The sequence below is a fragment of the Molossus molossus genome, unplaced genomic scaffold, assembly GCF_014108415.1.
Source record: "Molossus molossus isolate mMolMol1 unplaced genomic scaffold, mMolMol1.p scaffold_m16_p_10, whole genome shotgun sequence".
Lineage (NCBI taxonomy): Eukaryota > Metazoa > Chordata > Mammalia > Chiroptera > Molossidae > Molossus > Molossus molossus.
In genome coordinates this window covers 14,647,300-14,674,159 of record NW_023425345.1, presented here as the reverse complement: position 1 = coordinate 14,674,159, position 26,860 = coordinate 14,647,300, and the positions used below count along the sequence as shown (strand labels likewise).

General features: G+C 40.9%; 1 protein-coding gene and 1 pseudogene across 1 annotated transcript in view; one reads left to right on the top strand and one right to left on the bottom strand.

The window, feature by feature from the left end:
* Positions 1-1,871: 1,871 nt before the first annotated feature.
* UTP20 (UTP20 small subunit processome component) overlaps positions 1,872-26,860 on the top strand; it is a 96,470-nt gene continuing 71,481 nt past the window's right edge. Inside the window, exons 1-15 of the mRNA XM_036250972.1 lie at positions 1,872-2,030; positions 2,958-3,038; positions 6,817-6,883; positions 6,998-7,130; positions 7,540-7,728; positions 10,664-10,745; positions 11,443-11,580; positions 12,259-12,414; positions 13,245-13,391; positions 13,474-13,608; positions 14,762-14,839; positions 16,770-16,948; positions 22,850-23,005; positions 23,140-23,228; positions 24,332-24,437. Of these exons, the coding sequence (XP_036106865.1) occupies positions 1,986-2,030; positions 2,958-3,038; positions 6,817-6,883; positions 6,998-7,130; positions 7,540-7,728; positions 10,664-10,745; positions 11,443-11,580; positions 12,259-12,414; positions 13,245-13,391; positions 13,474-13,608; positions 14,762-14,839; positions 16,770-16,948; positions 22,850-23,005; positions 23,140-23,228; positions 24,332-24,437 (1,781 nt within the window). The 5' untranslated portion in view covers positions 1,872-1,985. The remainder of the gene's footprint in view (positions 2,031-2,957; positions 3,039-6,816; positions 6,884-6,997; positions 7,131-7,539; positions 7,729-10,663; positions 10,746-11,442; positions 11,581-12,258; positions 12,415-13,244; positions 13,392-13,473; positions 13,609-14,761; positions 14,840-16,769; positions 16,949-22,849; positions 23,006-23,139; positions 23,229-24,331; positions 24,438-26,860) is intronic.
* LOC118624923 lies at positions 21,955-22,181 on the bottom strand (annotated as a pseudogene).

The window sequence follows — 26,860 nt, the reverse complement described above, 5'->3', positions numbered from 1 at the left end:
TTTTCTGAGAAGCTCTACAGCTTTCTAAGACTTCCTTGAGAAATGTGTGACATAAAAAGAGAAGAACCAACTAAAGGAAGAAAAAAAAAAGCCAATTAGCCTACTGGAATCTAGCCAATCATTGGCTAATTCTATATTTATTATTAAAAAATAAAATCCATAAATGCTATGGGGCCATTAAAAATATTTACAACCCTGGGTTGATATAGAAAATGCTGATGCTGAAATGTTAAGTGTAATGTCTACTTTACTTCACCTAATTCCTCCTCAATCCACGCATATTTTGTTTCCTTGCCTCCACACTGGACTGTATCTGTCAAGGTCACCTTCACCTTGTTGGATCCAGCAGCTAGTTCTCTATCCTCAGCTTTCAGTACAGTCAGCCACTGGCTCTGTTCCCATGTCGAGAGTAGTCCGTTTCTGTCTCACTGGCTCTTTTCCAGGCACCTTCTGGCCACTGCTAATAAGTTGGACCCAAATTAAACTTGGGTCTTCTCCTCTTCTTCATTCTCCTTTTCATCACTCTCTCCCTGGGTGACCTCATCCAATTCCATGGCTTTAAGTATTTTGCATTCTCAGTAAAGTGCAGATAAGGTATTTAATTCACACCTCCAGCCCCGACCTCTACAGTGAGTTCTAAGTAGGTATGTATGCAATTGTCTACATAACATCTCTCCTTGGCTATCTAAGATGTTAGCACCTCAGACTAAATATTTCCAAAAAGAATTATTATTATTGGCAGTGTTGTTCAGTTCACAGAACAGTGTACTGCCCATAGTAGACTCTCAAGAAACATCTGCTGAATGAATATGTGAAAAAAATATATATACAGTACACACAGAGACACACACATGTTTGCACAATTATGTTTAACAACATGACATTAGAGTGGTGGGAAAAACACCAGATGCTAATGGTAGTGCATGAAATTATAAGATTCTTTTTTTTTAAAACTCCTTATCTATTTTTCAGATTTATTTAGAGCATAGTAGTTAAGAAATCAGACTTTGGAACTGAGTGACCTCTGCCAGACCGCCACTTACCTTGCTTTCTTCACATGCCAAAAGGGGCTTAAAAATACGTATCTCATTTATAATCATGCAGCATTCACAGTGTGCTTGAGGACTAGACCGAAGAAATAAAATGGAATCACTATACTCAGGCTACTAAACTGTTAAAATCAAGGAGTTTGAGATATAAGGAAAGGCTGTGTCGATGCCTGCATCTACAGCAAACCCCGGGATAACACTCTGATTTCCCTACCCCCCTGAAGGACTCAGGAGAGAATGGTCCTAGCTCCAGACCACCTGAGGTCATTATCCAGACCAGGGATCCGCTACAGGATTACCATCTCATCAACCCAGAGGCTAAGCATGCACAACTGATTCTTCTCAGGAATGTACTTTGTACTGTAAGAACCCTCAGCGTTTTGTTCTTTTTCAGACCACTCTGGGTATTGCCTAGTTGTATTTTCTGTTTGCAAACCCTGGGAACCTTGAATAAACCTTTATCACATACTTCTACACAAAGATTCCCGATTCATTTGTTCAGTGCACACGCCTTACTGTGAAATTATGAATGTAAAGACCTTCGCAGGGTGCAGGATACGTAGTAAGTGCTGGTTAAGTGTTAGCTGAAAATGATGAGAAACGTTTTCTTTCATAATAAAAACACACACATTCCTTTTGCAACTTCACTAAAAAGATGTAAAAAGAGCTCCACCCACAAACCCCGCGGCAGGCGCCTGCGCCTCCCACGGCTCTCGGACCGCTCGGCCCAGGATGCGCCTGCTCCGTCCCCTTCTTCCGCGCACGTGACCGTCTCAGGCTCCTCCCCTGCCCAACATGGCGGCCTCCAGGCGCGCAAGCTGCACGTGAGAGTTTGGAATCCGAGAGCGCAAGTGTCCGCCGGTTTCCCCTGGTTACCTTCGGGCGCACCCCTTCCACCCTTCCGCAGGCCCTCGTGGGCCGCTGCCGTACGCCGTCATGAAGACAAAGCCCGTTTCCCACAAGACCGAGAACACGCATCGGGTGAGCGAGGGAGCTTGGGGCCCGGGAGCCAGGAGTCCCTGGCGTCTCAGCCGAGGAACTGGCTCTCAGCGGGACTCCCGGGGCTGCAGTGTTGTGGGCCAAGCGTGAGTCACTTGCCCGGTGGCGCCGGCAAAAGAGAGGGAGTCTCTAGGGTAGTAAACATGGGGTGCGGAAGGAAGTCTGGCATCAGACTTCGCCCGTACTTTGTGGAGTCTGGAGTTCCATTCACCCCGACACACAGATTCCTTACGGAGCTGTTCTCCCCTCTTGTTCTACCTTTAAAGGCCAAGTAAGAGGGCGGGCCGGTGGGAGGATGTGAGTGATTTCCAGCCGGTGGCTACTACACCGTTTTCTTTTTGTCCCTTGAGAGTTTCTAGTTTCTTCTTAGGTTTGTATATGTTTAAAAACACTATTATTGCAACGACTTAGCCAAATACCTCTACTTTTAGAGGGATGTGAAGCCTAGCAGTAGCTCTAGCAAGGCCACATCACCAGCTTTCACTTAGGTCCATCCCAGGCTAGCATGAAGAGTTTATTTGAAGTGGCAGAACTGAAAGAACTTATACTAACACATTTATAGAAGTATTGTTTTATCTTCGTATAGTAGTGCAGTGCATCTGTTTAAGGCTGTGTCTTTCGGTTTGTTTTTACACTTATCTTTTAATTCATCAGTGAAACCTACTTGTAGCTCCAATACTCAATTTATACATGATTGATTGAAAAGACAAGTCTGAAATTGCAAGCGAAGCATACCGTTATATGTAAATTATAGGACATGAGGAGGCTTATGGAAGCTTTAATTTTTTGTATTTTCAAGAGGAATTTTTGTCCACATGTGATTATTATACAGCATTCAATTTGATACTCTAGATGTGATAAGTACTAAATGATGATGTTTCTTAAATATGGTCCTCCCTTTCCCTGCAGTTTCTTACATTTGCTGAACGATTGGGGAATGTGAATATTGATATTATTCACCGGATCGATAGAACTGCGAGCTACGATGAGGTAAGAGAATGTTATACGAAACAGTCTTCACGTATTTATAGTTCTTCACTCCTCCTAGAAGTGGATTGTTTTTCAAACCATTCCTTTATGAACACGAAATGCATTAGACCCGTCTAATACAACAGCCACATATGACAAATGAGATTTAAATTAAATTAAAAATTCAAGTGCTCAGTAGTCATATGTGGCTAGTTGCTACCTTATTGGACATATGGAAATATGAAACATTTCCATCATTGCAGAAAGTTCTATTGGGTGATGCTGTGATAGACAGCTGACTTGACACCCAGGTGGCTTCTGTGGTTCCAGCCTCTCTCTCTCCCGCGTCCTTTCTGAGGACTGTTGCAGATCCATATTCTGAAGCTACAATTTTAAAGAGATTTTTAGCAAGTCACTTTCCTGGGGTTTAATTTCCCCTTTTATGAAAAGAAAAGGAGCCTGGCTGGTGTGGCTCAGTGGTTGAGCAAACCCATGCACCGAGAGGTCACTGGTTTGATTCCTGGTCAGGGCACATGCCCAGGTTGTGGGCCAAATCCCCAGTGGGGGGCATGCAGGAGGTGGCCATTTGATGTTCTCTCTCATTGATGTTTCTGTCTCTCTCCCCCTCTCCCTTCCTCTCTCTCTAAAATCAATAAAGAAAAAAATAAATACATAAAAAATATGTTTAAAAGAAAGAAAGGGGCTAGGACTACATTTTTTTTTCCCTAACTCTGTCACTGCTTGAAAAAAAATCTTGCTTTTTGTTGCTTCAAGTGATTACCTCTCTGCTAGCCTCTTACAGTCCTGTGTAACATGTTTTCAGCTTAGGAATTCAATCTCAGCTCTTAACTATTCATCACCTGGCTCTAGTAGGACTCTGCTCACTCTTTCTTTGAATGCCTTATCTCCAATGTGTGAATTCAGTGTGTTAAATGATGTTATCTAGGTAAGCACATAATACTTTGTGAACTCAGTCAAGGGAGCCTAACCTAAATCCTTTGTGGGTGTAGGGTGGGGTATCAGAAATGATAACATAGCCCTGGCCAGTTTGGCTCAGCGATTAGAGAGTTGGCCCTTGGACCAAAGAGTCGCGGGTTCAATTCCGGTCCAGGGCACGTACCTCAGTTGCTCTTCGTCCCTGACCCTGGTTGGGGTTGTGCAGGAGGCAACCAGTCCATGTGTCCCTCTCACGTCAATGTTTCTCTCTCTCTTCCTCCCTCCCACTTTATCTGAAGATAAATAGAAAAATATCTTCAGGTGAGGATTAAAAAAAACAAAAAAAAATAATATAGTTGATGTGATACCTGAATATAGTCTTGTTGTTTGTATAGGTTTTAGCATGGCAATAGGACAGGAAAGGCTGTTTAGGCTGAGGGAGAAGCACATATAAAGGAATAGAAGCTAGAGAATGCTTATCACATTCAGGAAACTACAAAGCAGTTCACTCTGGTTGTTGTATTTAGAGTCTGTGGGTGCATGTGTATGTGTGTGTTGTTGGTGACTGGAATGGGAGAACGGAGTACCTGGTGAGAGAAAACAGAAAGAATAGTCAAGGATCATAAAGCATTTCATATGTCAAGCTAAGTTTGGATTTTATCCTGAAGCAATGGGAATTCAGGGATTTTAAGGCAGGGGAGTGAAAGACTTGGTGAGGTTTAAGCTTTATATTTCTCTGGCTTTAGTGTGGAGGAAAAATCAGGACTGGAGTCTGGGTAACTAGCTGTGAGGATTTGGTAGTTACCTAAATAAGAAATGACTGTGGTAGTTGCAATCAAATGAAGAGAAGGGAAGGATTCCAGAGATAATCAATAAGTAGAATCGATAAGACTTGTGACCTGCTGGATATGCAGGGAGGAATGGAATGGGATCACGTTTTTTGGTTTCAACAACTGGGTGGTTGGGGATATTATTTACCAAGATAGATTTATAGGAAGAGGAGCATGAGATTGGTTTTGTTTTGGGCTTGTTAAGATTGATATACCTGTGGCTGTCCAACCGATAGTGTCCAAAAAACATTTGGATGTATGGATCTGGAGACTTCAGAGGTAGAATTACAGATTTAACATTCACCATATGGTTTATAGTTCAAGCCACAGGAGAAGTTGAAAGTACTAAAGGATTGAGTGGTAGGTTAGCAGAAAAGAGAGCCTGGAATGGGATCCTGGGCTGAATGATCCAGCATGGCCTCAATCAAATGTCTGGCTATCGACTGAGACCTGTTGGTCTAGGTTGTCCTTGTAGCCTCTTCTCTAATAAGCTAGACTAGGCTTCTTTTTGTGATGGCAGAATCTTTCCAGGAAAGCGAAAGCAGAAACTACAAAGCCTCTCAAAGACTAGCTTTAGCAGTTGCAGGGTCATTTATTGCATGTTATTGGTCAAAACAAGTCATAAGGCTAGGCCCGATTTGAGGGATGAGGAAGTGAACTATGTTTCTTGGGGTAGATACTGTGAGTCACATTGCAAAAGGACAAGGGGATAGTCTATCAAAGTAGTTGACATATACCAGTCATAGTGCTAGGCTAGGAATGCCTTCAGCATTTAGGTTTTAAACTGTTAGATGTATTTTCCTTCTCCCTTAAGAGACACTGAACAAAATTTAATTGGATTCTCTTTCTTTCTGTCCATTCTCCTTAACTATTGATTTTATTTTATTTTTATTTTTTAAAGATTGCCAAGTGTAAGGATTTACCTTTTTTTGAGACTGTAGAAGATCTGACATGCTGTCCGTGTCTGCGCTTACGTATTTCTCTCTTTCTCTGTTTCTTTCTCTCTCTCTCTCTCTTTATATATTCTCATATATAACAATATGTTCTCCCTCTCTCTACATATGTATATCCATATATATGTTTATATATATGTATATATACATAAACATACCTATATATATATATGTATGGTAATAATTTGTTGGTTTACCTTTCAAAGTACAAAGTAATATATACTCTGTTCACAAGCTAAATAATGTAGTGATGAACTTAGACAAATATATTATCACCGCCCTCCATCCCTGTTGCCAAGGAAACTGATATTGGCAGTTTGGTATATGTGTATTCTTCCATGCTTTTCTCTCATACAAATATGTGTGAACATTTATTGAGGTCTGTTTTTTTAAAAAGAAAAATTGGATCTTACTATACAGTTGACTGGGCAACTTTTATCACTTTGGGGGGTATATTATTAACTTCCTCCTTATTCAATATAGTATAGATCTTTTTAATTTAATTGCCACATAATATATACCTTAATATGTATTGATTGTAAGTTATTCCAATCATTTTTCTGTGTTGGATATTTAGGCTGTTTTATGTTTTCCCCTCCCTCACTCTAATACAGCTAAATAAACATCTATATATACTTGTATATTTACAAGTTTTATAAGAAATATCTCCAAAAGGGGAATTACTGGGTCAAAAGGCGTACCTGTTTTTAATTTTAGTAGAAATGCCAGATTACTTTCCCATATGGGTTATAGCAGTCCATATTTCCAAAAATAACTGTGAAGGGTGCCTTCTGGGCCTAAAAGTGTAAAAACATAGAAAACAGGTTTTTTCCTTAGTGTGACTATTATATGGGTTTTAGAGAATTATTTGCTGCAACCAAATCAACAACTTTGTTAAGCATTTCTCCTTATACACCTGAATAATAAGTATGTTAGTTAATGCCCTTTTAGAAATAAAAGTTTCTTTAACTCTTGACTATCAGCATTGTCTTAAGATATTAATATACCACTATTATTATTTACTTTGATTATAGTTTGTCTTTGAATTATCTGATTAATGGACTGCTTTACTCTTGACAGGAGGTTGAAACCTACTTTTTTGAAGGTCTGCTGAAATGGAGAGAATTGAACCTTACGGAACACTTTGGTATTTTCTATTTTGTTTCTATGTTGTTCACCTGTCATTTGCACTCTATATGTTCAAAATAACTAAATAGTGGTATGATGGAGAAGCAGAACTTTTTTTTTTTTTATTATCCAGGGAAATTTTACAAAGAAGTTGTTGACAAATGTCAATCATTCAATCAGCTGGTCTATCATCAAAATGAGATAGTTCAGAGTTTGAAGACTCACCTGCAAATCAAGAACAGTTTTGCCTATCAGCCTCTTTTGGAGTAAGTAATATGTTGAGAGAAAGCCCAGGAACATTTGTCTGAATTTTATGAAAGGTTATGTTTTATAGCTACATATGCCTTAGATCTGATGTTTGTAAATTAAAAATAAGAACTTACCTTTTCTGTAGTCTCAATACTAGTGCATTGCCATAAAGCAGAATCTCAGGTATATACTTTTTTGCTTTTGTTTTATACTTTTAAGAGAACCCCACTTTTCTCTGATACAGTAGGAATGATTGACCGTGGTTTGTAAACTGTGAAAAACTTTATACCTCTCTTGAGACTTGATCTGGAAGGTTTAATTGATCCTGTCATAGGCCATCAGCTGTCATTTATGAAATAGTCTTGCAGTATTTGTTTTTTGGTCTGTATGTCTCACAAACGTTACTTTTTCTTGTTTTTGATCCAGTTTGGTTGTACAGTTGGCACGAGATCTGCAGACAGACTTCTATCCACATTTTCCGGATTTTTTTCTGACTATCACCCCAATCCTGGAGACTCAGGACACCGAGTTGTTAGAATGGGCTTTCACCTCGCTGTCATATCTTTACAAGTACCTGTGGAGGCTCATGGTGAAGGACATGTCCAATATATACAGGTGACCCTTTTCTCTCCACTATGGGGGTTTATCTTTTTTCTTTTTTTTTTAAATTACATTTTCTTGACAATTGAGTGCTGTTGGGTAAGTTGATAAAGTAATGCAGCAGTCATCACAATCCAGTTTAAGAACATTTCCATCATCTCCAAAAGATTTCTCTTGCCTGTTTGCAGTCAGTCTTGCTCCCCACTTGCATTAGTTCTGAGAGCAAAAACAATGTCAGTGTTCAAGAGTGCCCCTGAAAACAGCTGTGTGCTTGAGGCCCCTAAAGAGAAAATCCTCAATAATGAGATTTTTAGCATTTAAGTTTGTAAGTTTTTGTTCATACTGACAACCAGGAGAGAATTTCTGACTCTCACATGTATTTAACTAAAACATGCCTAACACCTGCCATTGTGCACCTGCTGACTCTAATATGTTCTTTAATTGCTTGCTCCCTGGCTTCTGACTCCAAACTATTTTTCCAGCTCAGTCTCCAGTTATTTTCTTATATAAAGTTGGTTCTCCAGCCAGAGTGGTTCACAGTCCAGTTCGCCAGTATGCCTTAACCTGACCTTCTCTTACATGCAGCTATTGAAATCATATCCTCCTCCCCATTAAAGCCTGGCTTGGATTCCATAACCTGCACTAATGTTCCCGGCTACCTTGGCCAAGAATGAAAGCTTTGTCCTCAACCCCTCTGGCATTCCATACCACTTACATTATACAACTTCTGTTAATTGTTTGTTCGTAATGTAATGGTATCCTCTACAAACCTGTAAACTCTTCAAGATCATCATCTCAAATATCTACATTTCCTCAGCTTCTATCCTAGTTATTAAGCCAAAAGAGACACTCAGGATTTGTGAGCAAATGTGAAGAGGGAAAGATAATGAATTTTATAGTAGCTTTTTGTTTAAAATAAGGGAACGATTGTTTGTAATCTATTTCAGCTTGGGATTTGATGGAATTTTTCACTTGGTGTCCTGATTATTTCTACATACTTTAATTGCCATATGGATACATAGATGACTCTTCTCCCCTGCCATATAGATGTGGGTATGAGATAAGGCTGTAGATTTTGTTTTTATATCACCCCTGTTGGCCCTACCCTCCTTTGAACAAAGAATGAGAAAAATATTTTTCCAGCCTGTACTAGTTCTCAATGAAGTTTTGGTCAAGTATATTAGAAACTAAGATTACTTTATTAAAAACCATTGAGATCTTGGGGGGATATATAGTTTATTTGGTTTTATGAGTTCTGTTAATTTTATATCTCCTTAGTCAGGTTCTCTAGTTTTAAATGTATCTGCTTTTTTTTTTTTATCCTTGTCCGAGGACATTTTTGCATTTATCTTCAGATAGAGCAGGAGGGAGAGAGGGAGGAAGAGAGAGAGAAACATCAACGCGAGAGAGACACATTGAGTAGTCGCCACCACACGACCCCAACTAGGGCTGGGGACAGACTACAAACGAGGTACGTGCCCTTAGTGGGAACTGAACCCAGAACTCTCTGGTCCGTGGACCGACACTCTAACCACTGAGCCAAACCGTCCAGGGCTAAATGTACTTGCTTTTGGTATAACATCTTTAGCAGCCTGGATATTTTCATTTGAGTATTACTGAAATCAAAGTCAGTACATTCCATTCAAGCCAACTCTTTTCATTCATTCATGTGTTCAGGAAATAGGTACTCCATGTCAGGCCCCATTTGGTTGTCCAGTTTCTAATAGTAACACCATCCTTCTTCCCATCATGGAGACTTGGTGCCTTAGAGGCATCTTCGACCAGTGTCTTTAAAGACTCCAGGTCCTCTTAATTCTGTTATTCATGCCTGCAATCAGTTCAGTGAATTGAACACTGACTGTGTGTCAGGCACTTGAGATAAAGTCACAAAGAAAACATAAAAAAATCCCTCCTCTTTCACAGTTTACATTTAAACAGGTAGAGAACATCTTGGGCATGTGCCTAGCTTGAGTGGGGATTGACAAGGAAGCCTGGGTAGTTGAGTGGCATGTTAAGGGAAAGTAATTAGATGATGTCAGGGTCATGGTAGTTAGGGGGCCAGATCATAGAAGGCCTTGTGGACACTGTTAGTCTTTGGTTGCATTGCAAGGACTCCTGAAATATTTCAGGTCCATCCTTTGCCATTCCTCTATTACCAACCTCTTTCATGCCCTTGTTCTCCCAAGCTTATATGGCTTGAGCAGCTTTCTAGTTGGACTGCTAGTCTCTTCTTTCTTCCTTTATTTTATCCTGTAATTGCTGCCAAATTAGTCTTTCTGAAAATAATCATTTTTTTAGCCAATATTAGCACCTGTTATGAGCAAGGAACTGTTAGGTAATAGGGGTATGGCAAAGATAGGAAGATATACTCCATGCTCTCCTGTCATTAGGGACACCAATTTAAACAGTAATTATACCAGTACTTAATTATAGCTACATGACTCTCTGACCTTGAGCAGGGTGATTAGGCTTTTGGCCTCAGTTTCATTATCTGTAGAATAAAATAATAATACTCCCTACCCTATAGAGTTGTGTTGATCACATAAGGTAACAGAGAGGGGCCCAGCTCCTCTGCTTGGTGTTCAGAGCCACCTGTTTACTGGCAGCTTTATCTGCAGCTGCCTGCCGCCGCCTCCTCTTGACCATGATCATTTCTGCCCCCTCCACCTTTGATCTCGCTCTTACCTCTAGGATATGCACTTTGGTTGTCGCCTGAATTCTTACTGTTGTTCAGGGCTCACTAAAGTTTCAACTTGTCATGGAGTCTTTCCTATAAGTCCAGTGCCACCAATCCTATGCTTCTTAATGTCTGTGACCTTCAGTCTTCTGTTCCAACATGTGGGTGTCTTGGTAAATCAAAGGAGATTTTTAACTCCTTGTTTTATAGCTGTTACATATTGTAGCATGTCATACATCTTTATTAAAGGTATAAATTATTTCTCATTTATAGGATGTATAGTACACTCCTGGCTCATAAAAAACTGCATATAAGAAATTTTGCTGCTGAAAGCTTTACTTTTTTGATGAGAAAGGTTAGTCTGATATTTTATATGTTTATTGCTCATTAATCCTCAAGAACCTGATGAACAAAAGTTAGTATCTTTTATAATGTAGTTATTATGGAATAATTATATATATGTGTATGTATACACACACCTGTACGTATCTTAAGTTGATCGCACCATCGTTGTAGTCTCACCAATGTGAAATAATTTTGTTAATTCTTTTATTGTTATTTAGGTTTTTGGAACTTTTCTGTGTGTGTGTGTGTGTGTGTGTGTGTGTGTGTGTAAAAGTACCCCCTATTCAAGCCAGTAAAGACATGAACAGTGAAATTAACAGGAATTTTTATAATGATTTCCTGGAAGGAATTGATTGCATGGTGTCCTTTGTGTTGGTTTTCATAGTAAATTTTAGAGGGTTTTGTAATAAAACAAGAACCTTGGTATTAAACTCATACAATATATGATTTTCTACTAAAGACAGAATGTTTCCTTACGTAGTTTTCCTTGATACATCCCTTAAACCAAGGAATTGCTTACTCTTGTGTGATATTACAAGTGTTAGTATACTATTATAGTAGTTTGAGATCATTACAAGTATCTATTCCTTTTAGAATTTTGTCCTAATTATACTTAAATATGAGTCTGTAGAATAGCCAGTAAAATTTTTTCATCTAGATATGTTTATATTTTAAATACAATTTTTTGTTTACATTTTATGTTTTAGGTTTCTGATAGAAACGCACTTTTTAATTTAATGTTCCTTGATCTCGATGAACATCCAGAAAAAGTCGAAGGAGTTGGACAGTTGCTCTTTGAAATGTGCAAAGGAGTGAGAAATATGTTTCACTCCTGTACGGGGAAGGTAAGTGACCGGGAGGAATACTTCCAGTCTGTGTGAAAGGGATTAACAAGCAAACCGAAAAGGTTTACTGAAATGGTGGACAGAATACTGCTGAGAATAAATAGCACTGAATGGGGAGCATTAAGGCTTTAGCAGCAGTGTTTACCTAATGTACGCTCTGGATCACAAGGCATTTTTACTTATAAGACTGTTGCTCTCTTCATTCTGAATCCTAGAAGGTAACATCAGTTGATTATTGAGCAAAAGTGGGTGTGGAGGGACAGCTGGGTGATAAAATTCCTATCCTGTTTGGAAATTCCTTTTAAGACAGTTAACCATCAAAGCTGGCATATCCGCCCTGGCTGGTTTTGTTCTGTGGTTAGAGCGTTGGCCTGCAAACCAAAGAGTCCCAGGTTCGATTCTGGCCAAGGACATATACCTCGTTTGTGGTTAATCCCCGGCCCCATTTGGGGTCTTGCAGGTGGCAACCGATCAACGTGTCTCTTACATCAATATTTCTCTCTCTTCCTCCTACTCTGTCTGAAAATAAATATAAAAATATCCTCGGGTAAGGATTTAAAAAATAAAAAGCTGCCATATCCTTGATTATTCCTAGATTTGATTTTAAGGTACTTAATACAATCAGAGTGGGAAATTAGAGTTTACATGTTTATTTTAATCACTCTTTAATTCCTACAGGCAGTGAAGCTAATTTTACAAAAGCTAGGACCAGTTACTGAAACAGAAACCCAGCTACCATGGATTTTAGTTGGAGAAACACTAAAAAACATGGTAAAATCCACTGCGTTCTACATCTACAAAGAACATTTTGGTATATTTTTTGAACGTTTGCAAGTGAGTTCTAATTTTTGACGATTTGTATGTAATAAGAGTCCAAGAGTTGATTGTTTTGTCTTGGCTAGCAGACCACTCCTGGAAATTGCATTTTATAATTGCCCTTGTACTTTACACATTTATTAAGATTTTCCTTCCCTCAACCCCCTGTACCATTTTTATTTGATTTGATAGTTTGAGATGCAATAGAGCATAGTGGTTAAGAGAGCAAGTTTTGTAGCCAGACTGCCCATGTTTGAGTCTTGGAGTCTTGGCTTTGCCACTTATTATTAGTACAACTTGAGAAAGTTATTTAAGTCTCTATTCTCCTGTCTTTTTAAAATGGGATACTAGTATTTCCTCCTCAATGGTTGCCATGTGGCTTGTGACAAAATACTTATAAAGAACTTAACAACCGCCTGGCTGGTATGGCTCGGGTTGAGCGTCGACCCTTGCACCAAGAGGTCACCGGTTCAATTCCCAGTCAGGGCACATGCCCAGATTGTGGGCCCGATCCCCAGTGGGGGCTGCAGGAGGCAGCCAGTTGATGTTTTCTCTCATTGATGTTTCTATCTCTCCCTCTCCCTTCCACTCTTTCTAAAAAATAAAAATAAAAAAAGAATAAAAAAGTAAAAAAGAGAACTTAACAACCGTGCACTCAGAAATGTTAGCCATTGTTATCATTAGTAACTCCCAGTAAATGGGTCTTTGTCTTTCAAAGCAAAAGTATGTGAAAATTTTGAACTGCTTCACACAATGTTTTTATTATTTAGTTAACAGATGAGTGGGATATTTTATAATTATTATCTCTGTTAAATACTCTCTCTTTTAAATAAATTCTTTGTATGCAGGAATCACTCCAGGACCTACATATGAAAGTAACCCAAACTAACTGTGGTGAAAGTTCTGAACAGATTAAAAGGTTGTTAGAAACTTATCTGATACTTGTGAAACATGGAGGTGGATCGAAGATAACCAAGCCTGTTGATGTTTGTAAGGTGAGTTCCCAACCTAACTTGCTTCAAGGTTGTTCATTAAAAGCTGATTGCTAATACACATTGTCTTGTCTTTTATTTACAGGTATTGTCTCGAACGTTACAAATAGCCCATCTCTCCACATCTTGTCGGGCGACCCTCTTGGATGTAATTTCGGCTTTGATCCTAGGCGAAAATGTTGCCTTACCAGAAACCCTCATCAAAGAAACCATAGAAAAAGTAATTTGTTTCAGCAAATACTAATTGATTAGTTAATAATATGTTTAGCATTGTGTAAGCCCTGGGGAGTATAAACGAATCCTGGCAAAGGCTCTGCCTTCAGCGAATTTAGTCTCATCAATAATCTTTGAATTGCATGCTATAATAAGGAAAACACAGTGTGATAAAAACTAAATCTGTTTGTTAAATATTCAAGTATACATAGCCTTCATCATGCTGGGTATGGACTACACTTCACAGTGGGCAGTAGGGTGCCTACGATTCTTGATAGGGCAGTGGGCCTGAGAGTGAGGAGTTCCAGTTTGTGGAACTAACCTGTTGTCCTACGGAAACATAATGGTTACTTTTGTCTGGGGTTGAGGAACAGAGATTGCTTTTCTAAGAACTTGTGTTTGGGATGGTCCTTGAAGGTTAAATAACAGTTTGCTAGTCAGAGAAGGGATAAAAACTCTTCTAGGAGAGCAGTCAGCAAAGCTGTATTTAAAAATGTATGCCATCGTGGCACGTGGACCCACGAGAAAGTGTGATGCACGTCAGATCAGCAAGGCTCTGCTTGGCTTTGGAAAGTTAGGTTGGATGTTGTCCTGCAAGTATTAGAGGGCCCTGGAAAGATTTTAAGCAGGGAAATGATTTGCTGAATTTACATTTGAGTGAGTTTAGAAAATGGATTGGAGGGATGTGGGATTGAAAATAGGTCAGTTAGGTTCTTCCTATAGCTTTGTGTAGTGCAGCAGTAGAAATATGTAGAGGAAGGTGTAAATTTGTGCTGCTGGCTCCTACATAATTCTCTGCTGCTGGAGAGAATTGAACAGCCCTGGCAGAGCCCTGTATGCTCACGAGAAACACAGTGCCCTTCACATCTGTGTAAGTTCTTCCTATGGAGAACGCTTAGCATGCGGACAGAATTATTCTAGCTGCTTCCCCAAGGAGGCCTCCGTGCTGCCAGGCCGGTGTCTCCCACTGGGGTGTGTCCCTCTGCAGGTTCACTAGTCAAGTTCTTTCCCCTCCAGTGACTGTGTTAACTTGTAGCAAGCATCTCACTACTTTCAGCTAGCAACTTAGAGGGCCTTGAGGTTTTGGATGTTTTGTTTTTTCAGGAATGGGGAAAGTAGTCGGTGTACTTACATTAATATTTTTGACTTTTGGTCCACAGATTTTTGAAAGCCAATTTGAAAGACCATTAATTATGGATTTTTCTGAAGTCATGTTTGCTATGAAGCAATTTGAGCAGGTGAGCAAGATACTAAGTTTCGATTTGTTTGGATTTTCATTCATCATGGTAAAATAATCAGATTTTAAATCCTGTGATTTTTGTTTGCTTTTTTTTTTCTCCTTAGAGGAACAGAATAGGTTCTGGATGTTTTTATTCCTACATATTTTTAAAGCAATTATATTCCACTTTCAGGTCACAGGAAATTGTATTCCATATGCTAGGGCATTTTAAATGATGTTGGGTAACCAGCTTGTTTTTATTTTTTTCATTTACAGTTGCCATTCAATATTATGTTAGTTTCAGGAACCAGCTTGTTTTTATTTATATATTTACTTATTTTTAAATATATTTTTATTGATTTTTTTTTAGAGAGAGATAGAAACATCCATGTAAGAAAGAAACATCGATGTGCTGCCTCCTGCATGCCCCCTACTGGGGATCGAGCCGGAAACCCTGGCATATGCCTTGACTGGGAATCGAACCAAGACCTCAGTCCATGGGGTGATGCTCAATCCACTGAGCCACACTGGCCTGGCAACCAGCTTGTTTTTAAATAATCCTTTTGGGAGTTATAGAAATGTGGTAAAATTGAGGGAAAAAAAACAGTTTCAGGAACTTTTATGTGAATTTGAAGTATAGAAAATAGTTTCTAAACACTGCATTGGAGGAATGTTACAAATTCATTTCATTGCTACAAAATAGATACTTGATGGAATGAGGTAGAAATCTTTCTCATCAAATCCTGAGTTTATTTTATCCCTTTCCCCTCATTCCCTTCAAACATTTGCCAATCCTTGTAACTAGAAACCTATCTCAGTATCTGTTCTCTGTTTTTCCCTTTAGTCTTTAATAATATATGTTATCATTTGTCTCAAAAAAACCCCAACAAAACCCTTTTCTGAACACATCTAGGTCTGTTCCTTCCTGCCCAGTGAGGGCCCTTTATCTGGCTTTGTTTATTTTTAACAACTGCATGTTTTCCTTCTTCCTTATTCCCTCTCATCTTTTTAAGAGAATGTTATATTTATCAGAGTACACTATGGTGTTTAAAGTCAAAAGGGCTAAAAGGGAGTCACTTGATTTCCACTTCCATCTTACTCACCAGGAAAAAACCATTTAGTGTTTTGGGCTGTTTTTTTTTTCTGGTATTTACATTTTTAAATCATCTGAATTTACTGCTTTTTCTCTGTACATTAGTTTTAGCTTCATCTGTAGACTTCCTCTATGGCAGATGGGTTATGGTTCTCTTACACCTCTCATCTTAATAGTTACATCACAAACTTTGGCTGAATTCATATTCACCATATACTTAATCCTTACTGCAAAATGAATATTTTATAATGATATTCCTTTCTTGTATACCTTCTCATATTTCCTGAAACTGCTCCATTCTTTAGAAACCAGAAATGGTTTTCTTTGAATAGCTGGTCAATGAGTCTGTTGTGGAATGCCTGTCACATAGCAAACGGCCAGATAATTTATCAGCTCAGTCCCCCCCCTTTCTGGAGACATTCCTCCTGGAGCAGTTCTAGGAGGGTTGCTTTCTCAGCCCGCTGCACACTTGTCAGATTAGAACATCCTTTACTTTTCTCTTATGTCTTGTGTTAGAGTTTACTGTCTTATTTTGATGAGCATTCTTCAGAGGTTAATGGTAGTAAAATTTTGAGATTTAGTACATCTGAAAATGTCTTTATTCTCTCCTCCCACTATGTTACTAGTAGGCTGCGTATATAATTCTAGATTGTCATTTTCCCTGAGTTTTTCAGGCATTGCTCCGTTGTCCTCTGTCTCCCATTGTTCTAGTGGAGAGGTCTGATGCTTTCATGATTTCTCATTCCTGATTATGATCTATTTGCTTTCTCTGTGGAAGTGTTAGAATCTTCTTTTACTTAGGTGTTCTGAATTTTATATTGGTTACTAAGTGTGATTTTTTTTTTCTTATTTTTAGCTCTTTCTACCCAACTTTCTCTTATATATTGAGGATTGCTTCTTGATCGATGATGCTGCAGTCCGAGATGAAGCCCTGGCCATTTTGGCCAAGCTCATTCTGAACAAGGCTGCACCTCCCACTGCTGGCTCGATGGCTATTGAGAAGTACCCTCTGGTTTTCTCGCAGCAGACAGTGGGGTAAGTTCTGCGTCTTTATTCCGTGTTGTTGGTAAAAAATAATGCATTAACAATACTGTAAAAGTGATCTATATGTAGTAACTGGAAAGATGTCCACGACATACTGTTATATGGAAAAAGCAAGTTGTAGAATAGTATGTGAAATACTCCATTTGCAAAGTTAAAACGTAAAGTGTACCTAAGCGTGGGAAAACACATGGAAGATACACAGACGGTTAATTTGGTGAATGTCAGGAGGATGGTAAGTGAAAGAAAGATGTGACTGTTAATCTTTTGTTTTAAAATACATTCATGTGCAGTTGCAAGAAATAGTTACAGGGAGATTCCGTATACCCTTCACCCAGTTTTTTCCAGCGGTAGCCTCTTACGTAAGTTCACTGCAATATCACAACTAAGAAATTAACATTGGTACAATGCACAATTCCATTTATATAGTATTTGGGACCTACAGCTAGGCAGAGTTCTTAGACTTGACATCAAAGACTTGACCTTGCACTGACCTTATTCAGTGACTAGTGTTAACATGCACTTATCTTTGCGTGTGTATGTGAATGGATATAAAGTGCTATGCAGTCTTATCACATGTATATCTGTAACCACCACCAGAGTCAATATACTGAGCTCTTCCATCACTACAATGATCTTTTGTGCTACCCTTTTTTTTATTTTATGCTCACCCGAGGACATTTTTGCATTTATCTTCAGACAGAGGGGGAGGGAGAGAGGGAGGAAGAGAGAGAGAAACATCGACGTGAAAGGGACACATCAAGTGGTTGCCACCCACACGACCCCAACTGGGGCCGGGGACAAACTGCAACTGAGGTATGTGCCCTTAGCAGGAACCGAACCCGGGACTCTCTGGTCTGCAGACCGACACTCTAACCGTTGAGCCAGACTGGCCAGGGCTGTGCTCCCCATTCCATCCCTGCTCCCTGGGAACCACTAATCTGGTCTCCATTTTTATAATTTTGTCATTTTTAAGAATATTATATCAATCGAATTTTACAGTGCACCTTTTGAGATTGGCTTTTTTTTTACTCAACACAATTCCCTTGAAACCCACACACGTTCTGTGTATCAGTAATCCATTCCTTTTTATTTCAGATGTCTTTTCATGTGCTATTGCTGGGTAGTAGTGTTTAATCATTTACCTCTTGAAAGACATCTAGCTTTTGGCTATTATGAATAAAGCTGTTATGAACATTTCTGTACATACTTTTTTGTTGTTGTTAATCCTCACATGAGGATATTTTTCCATTAACTTTTAAGGGGGAGAGAGAGAGAGAGAGATGTTTATGTGAGAGAGACATAGTGATTGGTTGACTGGGGCCAGGGATCGAACCTGCAGCCCAGTGTATCTTTGACTGGGAATTGAACCCACAACTGTTTGGTGCTCGGGCTGACGCTATAGCCAGTGCATAACACCGGTCAGGGGCCTGTACCTACTTTTGTTTCTTTGAGATAAATGCCCAAAAGTGAGCTTGGGTTATGTGGTAAAGCGCATGGTTAGTTTTCTAAGAACCTGCCATGTGTTGTCCAGAGAGGCTGTTCCCCTTCAGGTTCCCAGCTGCAGTGTGACTGACCCAGCCGCCTGCATCCTCATCTGCACTGCATGGCATCACCATTTTTTATTTTCACTGGTCTGATGGTGTATAGTGACATCTCATTGTAGTTTTAATTTGAACATCTTTTCACGTGCTTATTTGTCATCCACATATTCTCCTTAATGAAATATCTGTTCCTTTACTTGACCCATTTTCTAACTCTTGTTTTTTTCTTTACTATTGAGTTTTGAGAGTGCTTTATGTTTTCTAGGACAAGTCCTTTGTCCGGTACGTGATTTGCAAATATTTTCTCTCAGTATATGGTTTGTATTTCTTCACTTAAAGATTTTTCAGAGCATTGTTTTACATTTTGATGAGGTCCTGTTTATCAGCTTTTCCTTTTATGGATAATGCTTTGATGTCAAGTCTAAGAACTCCTTGCCCAGCTGTAGTTCCCAAAGTTTTCTCCTATTTTCTACAAGTTTTATAATGTTTTACGTTTAGATCTATGATCCATTTTGAGTTCATTTTCATATAAGGTATAAGGTTTTAGTCAAGTTTCAGTTTTTGCCCATGGCTGTCCACTGATCTGACAACATTTGTTGAAAAGGCTTTTCTTCCTCATTGGGCTGCTTTTGCACCTTTGTCCAAATCAGTTGGGCGTAAATGTGTGGGTCTCTATCTGGGTTTTCTGTTCTGTCTCATTGATCTATGTGTCTGTCCTGGTCTAATACCACATTGTCTTGTTACTACAGCTCTAAAGTAAGACTTAAAATCTTGAAAAAATATTCTTAATTCTTTTTCAAAATTGTTTCAGCTATTTCTGATCCTTTGCCTTTCTCTATAAGTTGTAGAAGAAATTTGTCTATGTCTACAAAAAAAGAAAAAACCCTGCTGGAATTTCATTTGGAATTGCATGAAATCTGTAGATCGGTTTGGGGAGAGTGGATATCTCCATAAGGATACACAAAACTGTTCACTTTGTTTACATCCGAGGCTGGCAAAAGGAAGAACGAGGTGACTGTTAACAGTTAGTTAACAGTTAGATTATATACCTTTGCATTGTTTGAATTGTTCATTCTATTAAAAACAATGCATTCTCTTTGGAACTTGAAAACAAAGTTTATGTAAGTATGTGAGAGGATTCGCCTTATCATTTTTCAAATAGTTAGAGTGGGTGTGCTTCTAGCAATTATACATAGGAATAAAAAAATTGCCTTCTTGCCAAGCCGGCATGGCTCAGTGGATTGAGTGCCGTCCCATGGACTAAAAGTCCCAGTTCAGTTCCCAGTCAGGGCACGTGCTTGGGTTTCAGGCTCCATCCCCGGTAGGGGGCTACGCAGGAGGCAGCCCATTGATCTTTCTGTCTCACATCGATGTTGCTATCTCTCTCCCTTCCTCTAGCTCTAAAAAAATCAATAAAAACATTTTTTTTAATCGTCTTCTTTTGTATTAGTTAGGCCTGTTGCTGCATTCCTTGAGTTTGTGCTGAGTACTCAGCTCTGAAGCGTCACAGTGTCCCTCGAGGTGGATGTCATTGTCCCCACAGTCACGCAGCAGTTAGTTTTTGAGTCTGATCAGCGTGAGATTCTGAAGGAACCCATCTTCTTCATACGTTGCTCATCTACCAGCCTTAAAAGTAGCTTCTCTTTCAAAACATACCAACGGGATCCTGTTGGTTTTTTACTTTCCCAGCTTTGATTCCTGAGCAGTGGGTAATGAATAACCCTGTAGAATTATTCCCTTGGAACTTTTCTCTCGATTTCGCAACACCCAGCCAGTCTCCCAACAGCAAATTCCTTGCCAGTAGCCAGAACTGTGGGTTCTGAGCAACAGGAGTGAGCCGCTTTGTTGACCTCCACAAGGTGAAGCCAAGGGCAAAACTGAGTCTGCAGGTCAGACCTCACACTGCCGGCTCAGCCTTCTCAAACCCTCCTTCGAAGGTGACTTGAGAAGTATAAAAACATTAACGTGGGCTTGGTGACGTCAGGCAAGTGCCACGGCTTCTGTGTTTGTTCCCCTGAGCAGACCGCCTTCCGCCGCCTCCACTGAAGTTGGTGTATGCCAAAGGCCGGTCACCTTGTGAATGTCCCCAGCCCCCTCCACTCGTCTCGCAGAGTTGGTGTGAGCAGACAAGGGGACAGATGTGAGAGGACTCTCCAGAAGATAGATTTATCCTGTCGTTTGACAGGTGTTTATTGTATCAGGCACTGTTCTGGGGCATAACAATGGAAAAGGAAAAGGTTTCTTCTTTTGAGGAGATGACATTCTCATTGTGGGGGGAAGTATGTGAGTCAGGGAAACAATCAATCATTTTAGATTGTGATAAAAAGGAAAATAAAACAGGGTGTTTAGCGGGAGAGTGAATGGAGAAGCAGCACTCTTCTCCGGAGAAGCGGCCTCTGGGCCCGCTGGAGCCGCCTCTGGGCCCGCTGACGCGACCTCTGGGCCCGCTGGAGCGGCCTCTGGGCCCAGTGAAGCGGCCTCTGGGCCCGCTGGAGCGGCCTCTGGGCCCGCTGGAGCGGCCTCTGGGCCCGCTGTAACGATGGGAAGAGCCAGCCTGGCTGAGAAAGACTAGGTCAGAGCTTTGGGGCAGAGGGCCGTAAGGCTCTGCGACAGGAATCGGCCGGGGTGTGTGAGGAGCACTGAGCTGGGGGGGTGGAGCGAGGAAGTGAGAGAAGTGGACCAGGGTCAGATCACTCAGGACCTTACAGAACCGGGTCAGGGGGCTGCTCTTTGGCAGGTGTGACAAAGCAAGTGGATGACATGGCAACTAAAAACGCACTTCATAAAAGCCTCTTGATGTCTTATTTGCACGGTTTTTCGGATTGTTCAGTTGTGTATATATATATATATCAAGATGCAGTGACTTTTAGAAATTGCCAGTGAAGTTAACTACCAGAATTTCCAAACATTCAATATCCTGATAAGTATGAAACAAGAGGGAGTGCAACTCTGGGATTAATTTTAATGATAAGGAATAAAAACATGATATTCTACTTCTGTTGTGAAACAAGCTAAGCGAACTGGACATGGCAGAAATATTCTAAAAACATTTTACATGTTTCTATGGTCTTTCCTTTGATTAGAGTTCTGTCTTAAAGAGAACTGAGGTATATTTCGTTGGCAAAAAAAAAAAAGAGGCTGACAAGAATCGTTATATCAGAAAACGTCATTGAGTGACTCTCAGATTAAAGCGACAAAGTTACTTCTAAACCATAATCATTTTAGTGACATTTGTCAGATTCACTGTAATAACTTTGCAACATATTCTACATTAGTGAAGTACAGTGGTCCCCCCTTATCTGCGGAGGATTCGTGCCAGACCCTCCAGTGGGTGCCTGAAAGCTTGGACAGTACTGAACCCTATATATACTATGTTTTTATCTTTACATACATACATGCGATAAAGTTTAATTCACAAACTAGGCATAGTGAGAGATTAACAGCATTAACCAATAATAAAATAGAACAATTATAACAATATACTGAAATAAAAGTTATGTGCATGTGGTATTTCAAGATACCTTATTGTATTGTACCCACGTTTTCACTTAAAGGAAGCACTTTCCAGCTTCTCCTGGGCATATCCGAATTGCCAGCACCACTATCCCGTTGTTTTGGGGCCGTTATTTAATTGCTAAGAACAGATACTACACTTGATCTTAGCCACAAGGCCGAGAAGCGATCGGGGCCATTAGTAAGTAGAGTAAGGGTCACTGAACACAAGCCTGGTATCTTGGCAGTTCATCTGATAACCAGGATAGCTTCTACAGGAGGAACGGCAGGCAGCCTCTGCAGTTTGGAGAAGCTGAACAAAGGGATGATCCACGCCCTGGGTGGTGCAGAGCGGGACATGTGAGGTTTCATCACACTCGAGAACAGCATGCAGTTTTAAATGCATGAATTGTTTATTTCTGGAATTTTCTAGTAAAACCACAGGTAAGGGAGGGATGGGGGCTGCTGCAGTAAAATTTTGTCGGCAAGGAAAGGGGATGGCGGAAGTCCGTTTCTTCCAATAAACTTGCTTCTCCAGTTCTTTAAAATATGTCCATCAGCACAAAACTCGGAAACAATACTTAAAACTAGAAAAAACTTACTTTAAGTTATGAAGCAAATTAAAATAAATACAAAAAAGTAGAACCAATGGGGTTGAAAAAGCCTCGCACTGAAAATCAGTAAATGATACACATTGGTTTGGCGGTTTATATTCAATCATCACCGCTGGCTTCCTCCTCCCCGATGCTCCATGCATGGAAAGAAGCACAGTTGTAGCTCAGATTTCTTAAAGCAAGAGTGACTACGTTCTGTTCTATTTTAAACACTTTAAACAAGTGTTTATCTTTTCTTCTTTCAGATCCTATGTAAGGCAGAAGAAGACCAGATCCAGGGGAGGAAAGGGACAGAGCCCAGTTTTGGGCCATCTTTTATCTGTAATTCAGCTACCCCCAAATAACGATGCCACTTTCCTTTCCCATTCTTGGGCCGCCCTTGTCGTGTTACCGCATATCAGGTGAGAAAGCACACCATGCTTTATTCTGAAAGAGATAGTTAGTATGCCGATTAAAACCTTTATTAGCCATTCCCTGCTGTCCCCTGGAAAAGCCGGTTTGAACATTTCCCTTTTTCTCTCCATTTCTTGGATAGACCTCTTGAGAAAGAGAAGGTGATACCGCTGGTCACGTGCTTCATAGAGTCACTCTTCAGGACTGTTGACAGAGGGAGCTTTGGAAAAGGTCAGTAGCAATTCCCAGTTGTTCTCTGGTCTTTCTTTTCTGACACACCCAAAGTCATTGTAAACCCTCAAGAATTTTAGAGAATAGTACCACATTGTGTTCTGACATAACCTCCTGTGTAATGACATGCAGGAAAAATAGCAAGAGGAAGATGTTGCGCTCATACTTCATAACCTGGTGACTGACTGGGTCAGGGCAGCTTGAACATAAGCTGAACTGAAGGTCAAAGAAATAAGCTTCCTCATTGAGCCCCAGCTTATGTCTTGCTCCCTGTCTCCTGCACCCAGGCTGCCCCTGGTATATGCCTTCTGCTCCAGGCATTTCCTTTTCCAGTCCTCTGGCTGCCCTTGGACGTGTGCTCCTTCTCCCTGGAGTTCTTTCTAGGTCGTGGCCATTTAGTGCGCGCTCACTGGTCTTTCAGAACTCGGCTCGAGCACACCACCTCTGGGAAGGCCTTCATGAGCCTCCTCGGTGGAATCGGGCCACCCTGCCCCAAACACCGCTTCCTGTTGTGTACTTGTACGCCTCCCCTCCCTCGCCTATGAACAGCAATTGTAAAATAGGTATTTTGTTCTATTCTAACACAGTATAATTTTCTCTGACAGTAGCCATTTATTCATTTAACTGTTAGCATGCTAGGTTCTGTTAGAGACTAAGCAGACATATTAGAAGGTAAGGTAGTTGCACCACATCCCAAGTGCTCAGCCACACGTGACTGCCATATTGGACTGTGGCTACTTCTTGGCCCAAGTAGAAACATTCCTACCGTTGCAGGAAGTTCTGTTGGGCAGACTGTTCTAAAGTCTAGAGCAGGGCTTGGCAAAATGTTTATGTGAAGGACTAATTAGTAAATACTTTAGGTTTTGTGGGCCACATTCACGTTTGTGGTGTATTCTTTTTGTTTGTGTTTTGTTTTAAACAACCCTTAAAAAATGTAAAAACACATTCTTCCCTGGCCAGGTGGCTTGGTTGGTTGGAGCATCATCCCATACACCAAAAAAGTTGTGGGTTCGACCACATGTTAGATAAATGAGATGAATGTCTGGTAGTTACTGTGTTAAGAGATACAAGTACTGTGGTTTCCTCTGTTTTTCTACCTTTAGGAAACTTGTTTGTTCTTTGTCAAGCTGTAAATACTCTGCTGAGTTTGGAAGAATCTTCCGAACTTCTTCATTTGGTTCCCGTGGAACGTGTGAAGAATTTAGTATTGTGAGTAAACATACTCTCCATTTACCTTAATCATGAATCAGCTTTTACGTTTGTGAAATCTTGGACATTTTATACCTGCGCTGCATTGACATAGCAGGTTTATAATTGATTTAAATGTTCCAGTGAAAATAAATACAGTTCTTGACAGTCTTTAAATACAGATTGATCTTGGTAAAGGGTAGTTTTACAGTGTGGGAACTAGTGTTGTAGAGTTAGTAAAGAGTATTTCATGCTGATTACTCCCAACCATAACATTGCACAGTGTTGACCTTTTGTAACTTGCACAGTGGTTCCAACATACACATTCCTGCTACTTTCATGTTCTCTCTCAGCTTGACATGATCAGCATCTCAGAAAACTTTCCTGTGATCCTTTTGCTATATACCAGAACAATCCAGTTTTCCTAGGGTTACTTGAGCCAGCTCCTGGTTTGGGTAGGAGAAGGGGGCCATTAGCCATTCACCGCTCAGCGTAGCACCTTTCAAAAGGACGGGCATTCTGAAAACCTGGTGGAATAGTTTGCTTCTGTTTCTGGGGCCTAGGACATTTTACTCCATGCTTTTTAAAAACAGATTTAGTCACGTTCTTTCCATAACTATTCATTCGCTTTTCTCATGTACCAGGCTCTCGTCTAGGCCCTGGGAGAGCCACATTTTGTGAATGAGTCACAAAATGCCCTGCCTTCAAGAAGAGAATAAATGAAGTAAATAAGTAAAAGGAAATGCATGTCAGCTGGTGGTGAGGAAATTAAATCAGAGTCGGGACAGGGAGAGTGGAAGTTGGGGACAGCAGCATTTAAAAAAAAAAAAATTTCTTGCCCTGGCCAGTTTGGCTCAGCGGTTAGAGCGTCAGCCTGCGGTCCGGAGACACCCGGGTTCGGTTCCTGCTAAGGGCACGTACTTCGGTTGCAGTTTGTCCCCGGCCCTGGTTGGTCGTGCGGGTGGCAGCCACTCGATGTGTCCCTTCAAGTCGATGTTTCTCACTCTCTCTCCCTTCCTCTCTCTCCCTCCCACTCTATCTGTACAAAAAATGGAAAAAATATCCTCGGGTGAGGATAAAAAAAAAAAAATTCTTTTACTGATTTGAGAGAGAGAGGAAGGGAAAGGGAGAGAGGAGATAGAAACATTGATGAGAGAGAACATCGAATGGCCACCTCCTGCATGCCCTACACTGAGGATTGGTCCCACAACGTGGGCATGTGCCCTGATGGGGAATCAAACTGAGACCTCTTGGTGCATGGGTTGATGCTCAATCGCTGAGTCATACCGGCTGGGCCAAAGTTTTGGGTAGGGGTGTGGGCATTGTTTATTTTTTGTTTTGTTTTTTAATCCTCACCCGTAGGATATTTTTCCATTTTTGTTCAGATAGATAGAGGGGGGGGGGGGCATCGATGTGAGAGAGACACATCATCTGGCTGCCTTCTGCATGGCCTGACCAGGGCCAGGGATGAACCACAACCGAGGCACATGCCCTTGACCAGAATTGAACCCGTGACTCATTGGTCCGTGGGCTGATGCTCTAACCACTGTGCAAGACTGGCCAGGGCTGGAACAGCAGCAGTTTTGGATAGGGCAGGCCTCACCACGACGGAGCCATCTGAGCAGAAGCCCGGAAGCGGCGAGGGAGCAAGCCTTACGAGGCTGCCAGGGCTCTGGGGCACTCCCTTCGGACCCAGGGAGACATGAGTGCCATGCTGGCGGTTTGGGGAGGGTGTTGGCTGGAGCAGCAAGGAACTGTTGTGGCTGAGCAGAGCAAGGAGTGGATAGTAGGACAAGAGGACATAGAGGTGGGGGTGACAGGCAGTATATGACATTTGGCCATTGTAGGGCCTTGGCTTTTGCTCCAAGTGAAAGAGGACTTGGGGCAGGGGAGTGATTTGGGCCTAAAGGGGTCACCCTGGCAACTGATACCCACTGAGAAGAGACTGAAAGGGGATAAGAAAAGCCAGTTAGGATCTCTGTACATGTGTCGTTCACCACCCCACTGTCAGCTTGCACCCTCCTCACCCCCCATTGCCCTCCCCTCCACCTCTACAACCCAGGCTCAGTCTCGCCTCTTCCGTGATTTACTGTTCTCCACCACCTCATCCCTCTCCTACTGATTACTTGCTGGTTTATTTACTTATTGGCAACTTTCCCCTATTAGAAGAGAAGCTTCAGGAACATAGAGACTGTCTTTTGTTTAGTGCTGTATCCCTTGTCTAGAAAAGTTCCTGGCACGTAGTAGACAGTAAGTGTTTGCTAAAGGAGAATGGCACGTAGAGGTGAAGCGGCTGGCCCAGGGCTGTGTGCTGACGGATAGTGGGGCTGCCCTGCCCCTGCCTGTGTGCTGGATCCCTCGTCTGTGCTGCTTCCTTCACTAGCTCAGTGTCGTCTATACAGATTGACAACTGTATAGATTGAAAAGACAGCACTGGATTTTAG